Raw genomic sequence first — 12,579 nt, 5'->3', positions numbered from 1 at the left:
AGGTATAGGTATTGGTATGGTATATATGTAGGTAAAGTATAGGACTGATGGCTATTTGAGCATCAGGTTTTATGCCATTGCCGTTTGGTGGGTATGGATCGAACACAATAATATCGTGACTTGAATTTTTCGATTCGATTTAAAGTTTGATAAAATAAAAGAAAAGTATAAAAATAAGAAACAATAAATAAGGTTTTGGTTATGAGTTGTGAATTTCATCGATAAAGGGTTAACCTTTTATAAGTTGAGAGAATTTGAAGAATTCAATAAGTTGGTATGTCGACGAAGATGGAAAATATATACCGGAAAAACATAATAATTGATATTTTTTCATGAATAGCTTTTCTTTTAAGTGTCACTGAAGAAATAAGTTAAATACTATTTTGGTTCAGCAGTAGATTTCTACGATTTTTTAATTCTCAAAATAATAATATATTTCACAGTTGTACTGAAAAATACAAGTAAAAGTAAAAGAAAATTCACTTTAAATAATTAATGCAATCTTCATTTATAGGTTTTTAATACTTTCCAAAGAATATTCCAAATTAAGAGTAGGGCAACAAGTAAGTTTGATGCCAGTTTTTGAAAATTTGAAAAAATAAGTGGGTAACTCATGTGAATACGCGTAGAAAACATTAGAGCGCGACATTTGTAATCATAAAACTAATAAGAATGTAGGAAAACTGAAAATGTTAGGGTACAAATTTTGTTGGTAATGTATGAAAAAATAAATATTATTAAAAAAAAAAAACACAAGAAAAAGAACGGTACTGAAAGAGAAATGCCATAACATCTTGAAGAAAATGGTTTATTTTTTACTTCCGAAAAGTTTATTTTTTACAACTTTTAATTTTAGCAGTTACCTACAAAATAATCGACGTCTGTATCTACTTTAATTCTTTCTTAAGTTAAACTCAAAAGCTAAACTTTTATTTTAAATGGGGAAAAGATGACTTTAACTTTACCGGTACAACCTGAAATAACATTAGTTCCTGAGGATAATAACATAATACATTATTTTAGTGCTTTTCACAGCTTTGTAAATTGTGCTCTTATAATGAATATCGAAGAAATACACGTCTCTTCAATCTTACCAAACTTTTTGCTTTTCGTCGGTCTATCATCTTAAAGAATTACAGCCAAACGTCTAGCTAGTTTAAAATTTTGTTTAGTATTGTCTTTAAAATGACCTTAAAGAATTTAAAAATTTAAATATACTGCCGTCGCGTTTAAAGTAGATACATTGGACTTTTTTTAAAAGCTATAGCCAAATTACAAGTCATAACTTTTGGTACAAAACCTTAAGTTGATTAAGTTAAACTTTATTAATAGCGACCAATTAATTAAAGCTTTTACAGCTCTGGTCCATATTTTGTAGTATTGCTACGAAAATAAAGCCTAAAGTTTTTTTTCCAAACAAATTTATTTTGCAGTAAGTCTTAAATCTTTGTACCACAACTGTGTTGATGTTTTGCATTTCGTTTATAGAAGTAGGTCATTCTACAAAAGCTTAGTTGAAGGCCAAAATAATTCAGGGTAGCTTCAGTAGGCTTTCGCTTATGCATTTACTGCTTAACAATGAGATCACCAAGCCTGCTTGTCATCTTGGCAGTAAAAATTCAGGCTTCGATCGATTTTAAGAGATTCTAAGGAATCGTTATCCTCACCTGACATCAACTTTTCTATTTCATATCATGCTATTCTTTAATTGGTATAGTAAAACCTCCTTATCTGGTACCTTTTATTATTATCCCACTTTTTGACACATATTTATAAGTAAAATTTTATAATTGTCAATTGAAAAAAACTCGGTTAAACGAGCAAAAACTTAAATCGAACACAACAAGAAATTTCACTTAACTTACATTTCAATTGTTAATTAACGCTCAATTATATCCATTTAAAAACTATTGTAGCCCATTCACTGGAAAGGTACGGATTTCCGTTTGGAGCACAGCATGGTTTTCCTTTGCGTCATTTTATACTCTTGAGGAAAGGGATCAGATTTTTTAAAGACATTTTTTGAAATTTTCAAAAAATACCTTTCCCTATAATTTACATGTCATTTCTGTAAGAAAAGGTCATCAACAAAGAATAGTAATAAAGGTCTATTTTTCTGAGTATAGAAATTCCCAATAAACTCCTTTCCTATTGTCCAGCTGCAAGTAGATATTTAAAAACCCTTTCTGTCTTTTTTTCTAGGTCTGAATCTTAGCAATTTTGTATGTAGATCTTTTCACTCCTGTTAAATTTTTCTGTTTCAGCATCGAATGATTAAATTTTCAATCTGTAGAACCAAAAATACGACCTCAGATTTGATAATCGAGTTAACGAAAAGGTTAAAGCCAAGTTGGCCTCTTAAGTTTTCTTGTAACATGAAAAAGTAAGTTTCAACAAAATGTCCTATTTTGAAAGCATCTGTCTAGTACTTCTTAGACAATCTCCTTATATCTTGGCTAGTATTTGAAACTTTAAGTTAAAAGCCTTATTAACAAATATATAAACAAAGAGTAATCAAATTCAATCCCAGTCAGACCCAGAAGCAAATATAAAACTAACTGAACTTGTAATGCAGTAAACAAACTTCTTATCAATTTTATTTCGTCGCATTTAATGCTTTCTCAGCGAGCTCTAAGTGACCTAAAAGTTATGCTTAAAGTGCTTTTTATTTTTTGCTTTCTCACTTCACTTTACAAAAATACAAGAAAAAAATAAAAATAAATAAATACAATCTCTCACACAAGATAAACTCATTAAACCCAGATTAAATAGAGACTCACGTATAGTTAATTTAAACCATTCAAAACCATTAAAAAACACTAAGAAAAACAAAACAGAAATTATCACACACTCAACTCAACTCAACTCAACTTAACTCGAAGAAATGCGCAACAATTCCATTAAAAGCCTAAAGACATTGAGACACACCATCATTGAACTATGATACACTTAAGTTATATTTTCATCTCAAACAACAACTGTAAATTGGGATCAAAATAAAACAACAACAAAATATATATCCATTAGGACAAGTCACTTGAAAGAAATAAAATCCAAAAAAAAAATAAAACTTTCATCAAATCTCTATAATGGCGACACTCTACTATCTACATTTTGTGTGCGCAACACTTCACAAATCCTCCTCCAGCATTAAACTAGCAAGACATAGAATATAGTGATGATCCCTCCGCCATGCCACCGCGCGCCGCCCACCACCCCGCCACAATGCGTCTTCCAACGCGTTCATCTTTGGGTATTTTATAATCATCGACAGGGCATTCCCCACTCCCATCAAAGCAAACAAAACCAGAAACTAAACTTTTTATATGAAGACAGAATATGCACCTAGCTCAAACTCAAAGTGCATCATCGCACATCGCATCGACTATAAGCCTAACACATTACACAAAACGCATGCAAAAATTCTACCAAAAGCAGAACAAGAATAATAACAAGATATCCTTATGAACTTATATACGAAATAATGAAGATATCACAGAAATAAATGGACCCGCTTTACTATATAACTACGAACCTGGTCAACAAGTGGTTGACGTCGGCTGGGCATCAATGTGCATATTAATCCTATGCAGCTTTGCCACTGCCACCACATCCACCATCACCATCACCATTGCCATCAACCTCTTCTTCGTCTTCTTCTACTCTTTAACATCGCCTTACCACCTTCCGTTACATTATACTCAAGTCGATAGTCCTCTGGGAGCCTACTAAGCTAGCGAGGAGCGCCTTCTGTTCACTTCCTGTTGTTGCCAAAGTACAGCGAGTCACAGCCAGCACAGTCACAGATGAAAAGTATAAAAGAAAAATTAGGAAAAAAAGAAAAACAAAAATCCTATAACATCTTTTCTTATAAAATAAAATTTGCGAAATATATTTTATTTTCCCCCCCCAAGAAGGGAAGCGAGAAGATTGTGAGTGAGCTCCTGGACCAACTGCCTCTAGGAGCTGCTCGCTCAGTCAGGGTCTTTCTTCCTATTAATTTCTTACATTTTGGCCATTTACAGTGCGGTGGACTAAGCATCAAAAAGAGTCTTTAAGCTGGCGCAGTGATGGCAGTAGAAGCGGCGCGGTGGTGTTGTGATGATCATTATATTGCGCTATCAATGGAGTACCTACCTAGTGGTAAGCAGCAATGTTAGTTTTACTTAAACCTGGAGGATAAAAATGATGCGCTCTCTCACCAAAAACTAACTCCACTCGCCATCCACACTTGGTCTTAGCCTTAGTCTTAGACTTGGACTTGGATGACTGTAGAGTAGCTTCAGATCGGAAGCAGAGAGGTGATGGTATGGCCATTGGCGGCGGTCAGCCAATGTCAGGGGCTGAGCGGCGGCGGTGGTAGAACGAATGGCAGTTCTAAAGCATGCAACCATCTAACCAAGGCTTATCTTATCCTTAATGCAACTTTTAAATTTTCCTCTTCATCGTCGTCGTCGGCGTCGCGTCGCGTCGTCGTTATTGTGCGAGTCCAAATGCTGCTGCTGCGAGATGTGTCGTTGTGGCTTCGTCTTTGTCATCATCGCTCGCATCGGCAGCATCTCCCAAGTCCTTCGACTTCGATATATACCTATTCCCCGAATGCAAATGGCGCAAGCGATCAGTGAAATTGTTGTGAGGGGGGAGATATCGCAGTCAGAGACATACCTACTGCCGGCCGCACCATCATTGCGTATATAGAGAAATAATTTATTGAATTTATAGGGTAATTAATTTAATGTGAATAAAACTGTCTTCCGAAAGTCAAATGGTAACACATTCCCTAGTCTCGATCTTGGACTCGCAGTAACAGCTCTGAATTTGTTTTTTTTTTCCTATTTTTGTTAGGTTTTAGTGTTTGGAAGCTGTGTGTGAATCACTGCTTTTGGTTAGGCTTTTGTCTTCATTTCCAGAGTCCATAGACATGTTTATACTTATATTTGAAGTTGTTTGGCCGATAGAGATTTTTTCAAACAGCAGGAATGTTTTTCTGTTCTATTTATATAAGTTCTTAGTTAAAATGGGTAAAAAAAAATAACAAGAGAAACTATTTGGCCCCCAACAAAAGTCATTTTGATGTGTTAAGTATTAAAGGGTGTTTCAAGTTGTTGCAAAACCAAATGCTACAAAAAGCCCTTGAATTAAAATTGTATTTTTGTTTTTGGTCGAAAGGTGGTTTTAAGCTTTTATGTTAGGCACAAAAGTTCTAAGCACACAAAATAATTTTAGGTTAATATTTATAAAAATTGTCATAAATGTGTAAATAATAAATTACCAATTTAATGCTTTTAAATATTTGTTTTTGTAATTTTGTCTTAACTATTTTAAAAGAAAACGCAATCTTTTACAAAAAGTACCTTAAGTTAAGATTTCAAACTGGGGTTTCTATTCGATATCTATTTCAAAAATTTTAGATAGTGTCATAAATTGACATCAATCACTTATTGCTTAAAATTCCATATGAACAATATTCAATTCCAATTTGCAATATTTTTATTTCATATACTTTTTAGAGACTCCTGTTTTGGGATTTGGAATTTTTGGGTTATTAGGTAACGGTTTTTAGGATTATGACTCCAATTCGATTTTGTTTGATGCAAAATATATTAACTATTCATACATTATAAGATAACTTGGAAACCAAAGTGTTATACAATTCCATGGTTCAATATTTGCAATTTTCTTTAAAATCCAAGAACTGGCGGCTTATCTGCATTTTTACAACTGTAGTGATTGGAATTCATTTAGAAAATGTTAAGCATTGATCAAAATACAGAGCATTCATTTTAGAAATTTCAGTTCAGTTTTAGTTTAAATCTCGAAGCAAATTATTGGAACTCCTATAAATTCAATTATTCTGCTAGGGACAGTCAGATTAATTTATTCATAAAAATCTTTTAAGTAGACGAAAGCATGTATCTTCAATAAACAAAAAAAATTTTACACAGACACACAACCAGGCATACGTACGTGCTTATTGTTTTTAAATTAAGGTTGATTTTAGGGAATCAACAGTTTTTAAACGAAATTAATTTTACTTGACTTCATTTCACCATATCATAAAAGTGAAATGAATTTTTTTTTAATTTTTAATATTTGCTATATGCACTTCCCTAAATTTAAATTATATATACAAAGTAGCTTTTTTGAAATTGTTTTCCAAAAATGGCAAAACCCTAAACCTTAATCTTAAAACTATGGAGCACTTTCTGATATTGTAGAACCTTTGGGCTTTGTCCTCTAATATTTGTTATCACCGATTTAGAGAGTGGTATTTTATCAACCCATTTCCTCGTATCTATACAAATGAATACTTTCAAAGAGAGGTAGGAATGGATTTAGTTAAAAATTCAAAACTTTAGGTTTTCCCTTCAGCAGGGGTGGCAAACCATAAAAACAAGGAAAACAAAACTTTTTTCATAAGAAATGAAATTCTGACGAAATACAAATAATTTTGAAAATAAAACCTGGTGTTCTTATCTGCAAAGAAGGTAAACTACGAATTTAAAAAAAGGCTGGAATACGACCCACACCGATAACTTCCATTCTCGTCTATCGATTTGTGTAGCTTAAAAGTTTGTAGATTTTCGTATTTTGTTAAAAAAGTGGTCAGTTTATTGATGCTTAAAAAATTAAAATGTTTGCATTTTTTTGTAGATTTTATTTTGTTATGAAAAAAAGGACTGTTGGATTTTTTAAACAATATTTTCTGTGAGATAAAATAACTTTGAGGGCAATATTTAAAAAGTTTTAAGAATATTTGAGTCGAAAATCAATGTTAACCAACTTTTAATCATACATTTTTTTAGGTTTTATTTTTTATTAAAAAAACTGTCAATTTGATTTTTCTTAAAATCATACCAGATGTTTTTCTTCGTCGCAAAAAATTATTTTTGAGATGAAATCATTTATTGTTCATAAAACGTTCGAGGTGACAAATATTTTGTTGTCAGTTTATTTGATTTATAAAAAAAAGTTAATTGGAATTTTTTCCAAAAACATATTTTGTTTTGCGTTAGAATATGTTATATAAAATTTAATTAAAGTCTCTAGAGTTATTGGTTTGTAAGATATTTGGGGTAAACCCATATTTTCACCTGTTTTTTAAATTGCTATGGTAAAAAAACACCCACTCAATTTTCTTGAGATTCCTTTCTTCATCTTTCTGCATTATTACCTGTATTACAAAATTTATATTTATATTTAAATCTTTTATTTGGACCTTGAAACGTCGAGAAATGTAAACATTTTCAATTCGACAAATCGGGCCGATTAAAATTATTTCCTATAGAAAGTTAAAAATATACCAATTTTTAACCCTACATATTTTAAGTAGGGGTTTGTGGATAAAACTCTGAGTTACGACGGAAAGATGTTATATCTGTGACTTGATATAACATCTTTCCGTCGTAGCTTATAGTTGCTTATCCAGGTCAAAATTATTCACAAATATGTGGCTATATTATACAATTGTTTCAATAGTTATATTATTGAGTTTTTTAAAAGCTAGTGTTTTAGAAAAACTAGTTTAAAATAGTTTCCAATTTTAAATTGATGCATCTGCCATAATTTGAGCCTTAAAATATATGGGACTACCAATTTGTGTCAAATTTGATTCAAAGCATTTTTCATTATATTTTTGAGAATATAGAAGTAAAATTCTATTTCGTATCATAGCTAGTTAAAAATTGGATTTCTATAGCTCCCAACAATTGTATGATTTTTTAAATTCTTAGAGCAAAGTTCCTACATTTGATTTTCAAAACTAGTTTCATAAACTTTGTTCCAAATTTTTCTAAAGTGTTTTGATAAAATTCCAATACTTAATTTGAAAATGTTCGTTTATTTTTTAATGATCCCACTAATTGTGTTACATGCAGCAGCATCATAAAAAAAATATGAAATTTGAGTTTTTAATAAAGAGAAAATTTAAGAAAAAATAATGTTTTAAATTATTTAAATTTTGAAAAAAATAAAGATAAAATTTAAGAAGGAAGTGTCTTGCGTATAAACTGCCAATGCAAATATGGCAGAAAAGGATTGGAAACTACTACTGTCTACAAATTTTAATCAATTTTATGTGTAAAAGAAATTTGTCAAATTGGCGGAAAATTATGCTGTAATGACTTCTACACGGAATTTCCCTACTAAAAATTGTTGTCTTTGAAAATAAAGACGAATCTAAGAACTAAAAGCAACTTGCTTCTAGTTTAATTTTTTTTAAAATGCCTCATTTTCTATTGGAGTTGATATAAAGAATAGCAATAGAATTCTTTAAGTTCACCCTGTAAATTTGGATTTTAGATAAGTTGGTACCTGTAACACACCATCATTGGGTAGGTATAGAAAAACAAAATCTCAAAACGCACACACATTATGCAAATACGAAAAAATTTGGTTCGATTTATTTAATACCTCTCGTTGATGGTGAAATTGAACGAGGTGTTCTTTTTCTTATTTTAAAATGCATTCGGATAAGAGCGTGTATCTTTGAATCTCAGGCTCTCATAGTTAGTGGCAGATAATCTTTCACAGTCACAGATACATGTTGCGATTATTAATGAAGTTGTTTGGTATAAACATGTTGTTTGGGTTGATGCTGCCGCGTATAGTCGCAGTCACATTCGCATTCGCAGAGTTACAGCCACAGTCACAATCGCAGCTTGTAGCCGCCATATAATTCAGCTTATAAAGCTAAAATTCGTTGTCGTGTCGTATACAAATTTTAAAGAAAAAAAACTAAACCCTTTCGCGCCACATAATAAAGCGGGTGCGGTGTGTTGGGTTTTTTGTTGCTGTTGTTGTTTGTTTATTACGTTTGCATTTGAGATTCTGACTGCGATATAAAATTAAATCTAAGTGGATTTGGTTCTTTTCTCCCTAAGGAAGATATCTTTTACTAGGAACAAGAGATGGACCATCTCCCATCAACTATCCAAAGATTGAGAGAAGACGAGAGGAGCAGAAGAGCATCCGGGTCTGGCCCAGGATGAGCCGGACAGGGGCTTCGCACCAGGAATGTGTACAAAATGAAATTGAATAGGAATCACTGCTAATCTCTGAGGTGATGTTAAAGATTTATCATTTGTTCGTTTCGTATCTTTGGAAATGTATATTTAGGTAGGTAGGGGGCGCGAATTGAAAATCCAAGCCAATCAAAAAAAAACTGAAGTTTGAATGAGGATATGAAATAAAGTTTTTCTCTTCCTTTTCGTCTAATTAATGGAAGAGGTTTCAAGAGTTGAATTTTAATTCGATAAACGAAATTTTTTTTGTATTTATTTTTGAAAAACAAACGTGATTTTGTATTTATTTTTTTGCATAATAAATGGAAATTGATAATATAATTGGGATTCAAAATGTGAGCCTCTCTTTTTTTTGCAAGTGCATGTAAGGCTTTTAGTAAACTCTTAAGACGAGATATCATTTAATTAAATTGATTTTTTTCGATCAAGCTAAGGATGCAAAGACGAAGTGAATAGATAAACGCTTTTGCAGATGGATGAGATGCTTTGACTTTATTGATATGCACATTGCACACCGACAAAATGGAGTTGCGTGAATTTTTGAAGTTGAACATAGTTGGTAGACTACGAAAAGTTTGGAGTAGTTCCATCAGTTGGCATGTGTTTATAGTTTAAAGTGATAAGAAATACATTTAAAAATACAAATGTGGGAAAATTACCACTCTAATAATTAAATGTTGTGACATTTTTACGAAAGCAAAAACGGATACATTTTGTAATTTTTTGGAGATTCTACGAGAAATTTAATTTTCAAGTCAAAAAATCTTCTATTTGCAGCCTTCTTTACATAGTCGGAAGAATTGTCTCAGAGTTATACCAGAATAAAAAAAATGGAATTTTTTTCCGAATTTACGTTAAAAGAACATTACATTCTTGGTTTTCTTAAGCTTACCGTTTATAAGATATTTTTCGAAAATCAGTTTTTGTTGCATTACCTTCAAACAGAAGAAAACAGGACTTTGAACCTTCATCTGTCAAATTGGCTTCTGCTTGGTTTCTTTAAGCTCGTTGATAGAGAGGTACAGCGTTTGAAATTGTTATAGCAAATAAAGAGTTCTTTTTTGTCAATTTTGCTGTCACCATAATCCAAGATGACTATTCGAAGTCCGTAAAGCACCCGCAGATGAAGTTTAAAATTCTAATGTTAAAGAAATAATTTTGTTTGTTTTAATTTAGTTCTCTTATCCAGACTTCCCACTAAAATCCATTTGAATTTAACTTGAGATATTCCCATATTGACATCAAGCTAGAGATACCAAGTTAAATTTGATCATGTAAAAAAAATCGCTAGACCTCTTTATCAACAGTTTAAAAAAAAGGAAGTCCGAATTCGGAGATTCAATTAGTATAAAAAGAGCCCTAACCTTCTGCATCATTCAAATTTCGATTCTGTAGTATGTTAAACGGACCTGAATATTCATAGTGTGGTTGATTAATGTTGTTACACTAATTAGGCAAAGGATGAACCAATACCTGTCGAAAGCATCACTGCTCGCCTTTTCGCAAACAAATGTTTTTTTTTATTGTGATATGGGCCTACACTCAGTGTTAAAGGTTAACAACCAAAGTCAACGAAATGTGTTTTCACCGAAAGGGGAATCTTACACCTATTTCTAAATTTCATTGAAAAATCATTACTTGTAAGGAATCCATCCCTCATAACTTTTTAAAAGCATCCAAAGCACCCATAAATAGTCAAAGTTTTATAAAGATTTTGGGGACCATTAGCACAATTTTTCATTTTTTTTCGGAATTACAAGAAAATGACACTAGCGACATTTGACAGATATCTCCTGGGATTCAAGACGTTATATTGTTAGGTTTCAGGAAATGCGTTTGAACTCTCCCTAAACAAGCTTTTAAGATTCCTACTCAACTTTTCTGCCCCAAATTTGTTTCTCTGGCTCCTATGTTTTCTACCATCTCAGGTAAAAGGACCCCATTGCAAGTCTCGCGATAGAGTACTTTCTCAAAGGATGTGACCAGTACACTGCCTCTTTCCAGTTTTCAATAACTATGTTAATAGGATTTTAACTCGTTCCTTTAGCAAACAATTGCCGCAATTAATTCCACGAGTATCAAATATTTGAACTATAACATATTCCAAACCGATATAGGCTTTTTATGACTTGAGCTTTAAACATAGAACGATCCTGTTCATACGTTAAGTAATGACTTAATATCTTTAACATAGAAAAAACAAATATCTTGCAGCAAAATTATTATTTTTCTACGAATTCAAAAATAAATATATTTTTTTTAGTTTTTATTCCACTAATTTTGTCTCCTCTAATCACCAGGTTACTGTTGTCCTGAAAGATGTCAACGACGAATCGCCCATATTCACCTCAGCCAACGAAACATCTATCATGGAAAACATCGCCGTCAATACCGTTGTGATGGCTGTGAAAGCCATCGACCGCGATGAGGGTCGCAACGGCTACATCGAGTATATCCTAGCTTCTGAGCAATCGGTGCCATTCACACTGGGCCCCGTCGACGGATTGTTGCGAGTCGCCGGCCGTTTGGATCGCGAAATACGTTCCAGTTATTTGCTGAGTGTTACAGCCCGCGACCGTGGCGAACCACCACGTTCCACACAAACCCAAATATCCGCAAAGATTCTCGACGAGAATGACAATAGCCCGGTATTCGACCCCAAGCAGTATAGTGCATCGGTGGCAGAGAATGCCAGTATTGGAGCTATGGTGTTGCAAGTGTCTGCGACGGATATTGACGAGGGCTCCAATGGCAGGGTGCGGTTTTCCATAGCAGCTGGTGACAATAATCGTGATTTCAGTATCAGCGAGGATTCGGGTGTCGTGAGAGTTGCCAAGAATCTGAATTACGAGAGGAAATCCCGATATGTGCTGACCGTACGTGCGGAAGATTGTGCTGCTGATGTTGCTGGAGCTGCAGTCGAGACCAGATACGATACTGCCGAATTGACTATAGTCATCACCGATATCAACGATAACCCGCCGACATTCTTGGATTCACCTTACTTAGCTTATGTGATGGAAAATGTTATTCCACCAAATGGAGGCTATGTTATAACAGTTAAGGCCTACGACGCCGATACACCGCCGTTTAACTCGCAAGTTCGTTACTTCCTCAAGGAAGGCGATGCCGATTTGTTCCGCATTAATGCATCAACTGGCGAGATATCCTTGCTGCGTGCCCTCGACCGTGAGATGCAAGCCGAATACACACTCACCCTGGTTGCCATGGATACTGGTAAGTTTCAGTTCTTATATAAATCTTAAATCTTTTAAGTCTCCCAAGTATAACGAGTTAGTTGGTTTGGTGTAGATGCAGCATATAGAATGTAAAGTGAAGTGAAATTACACACGATACGCAAATTTAACAATTCGACCCCCAAGGGATGAAATCTAAACCAGCCGATGATGGTTGGATGTATACGACACTATATGAATATATAAGCTCGCATCGCTCATAACGACCATGAATATTATTCGAGTGTTACCTATTTTCCTGTGGCCATTGCGCATAGTCTTCCCGTTTCTGTTGCCTGTTTTTGTTATGGAGCAGATCA

At 33.4% G+C, this 12,579-nt stretch overlaps 1 protein-coding gene across 1 annotated transcript in view; it reads left to right on the top strand.

Annotated features, from left to right (window-relative positions):
• The window catches only part of LOC129952912 (cadherin-related tumor suppressor), a 257,350-nt gene that overhangs the window by 196,514 nt on the left and 48,257 nt on the right, over window positions 1-12,579 (top strand). Inside the window, exon 7 of the mRNA XM_056065884.1 lies at window positions 11,324-12,260. Within this exon, the coding sequence (XP_055921859.1) occupies window positions 11,324-12,260 (937 nt within the window). The remainder of the gene's footprint in view (window positions 1-11,323; window positions 12,261-12,579) is intronic.

The sequence above is a fragment of the Eupeodes corollae genome, chromosome 3, assembly GCF_945859685.1.
Source record: "Eupeodes corollae chromosome 3, idEupCoro1.1, whole genome shotgun sequence".
Classification (NCBI taxonomy): Eukaryota; Metazoa; Arthropoda; class Insecta; order Diptera; family Syrphidae; genus Eupeodes; species Eupeodes corollae.
The sequence above is the reverse complement of the archived record's forward strand: the minus strand, read 5'-3'. Positions and strand labels throughout refer to the sequence as shown.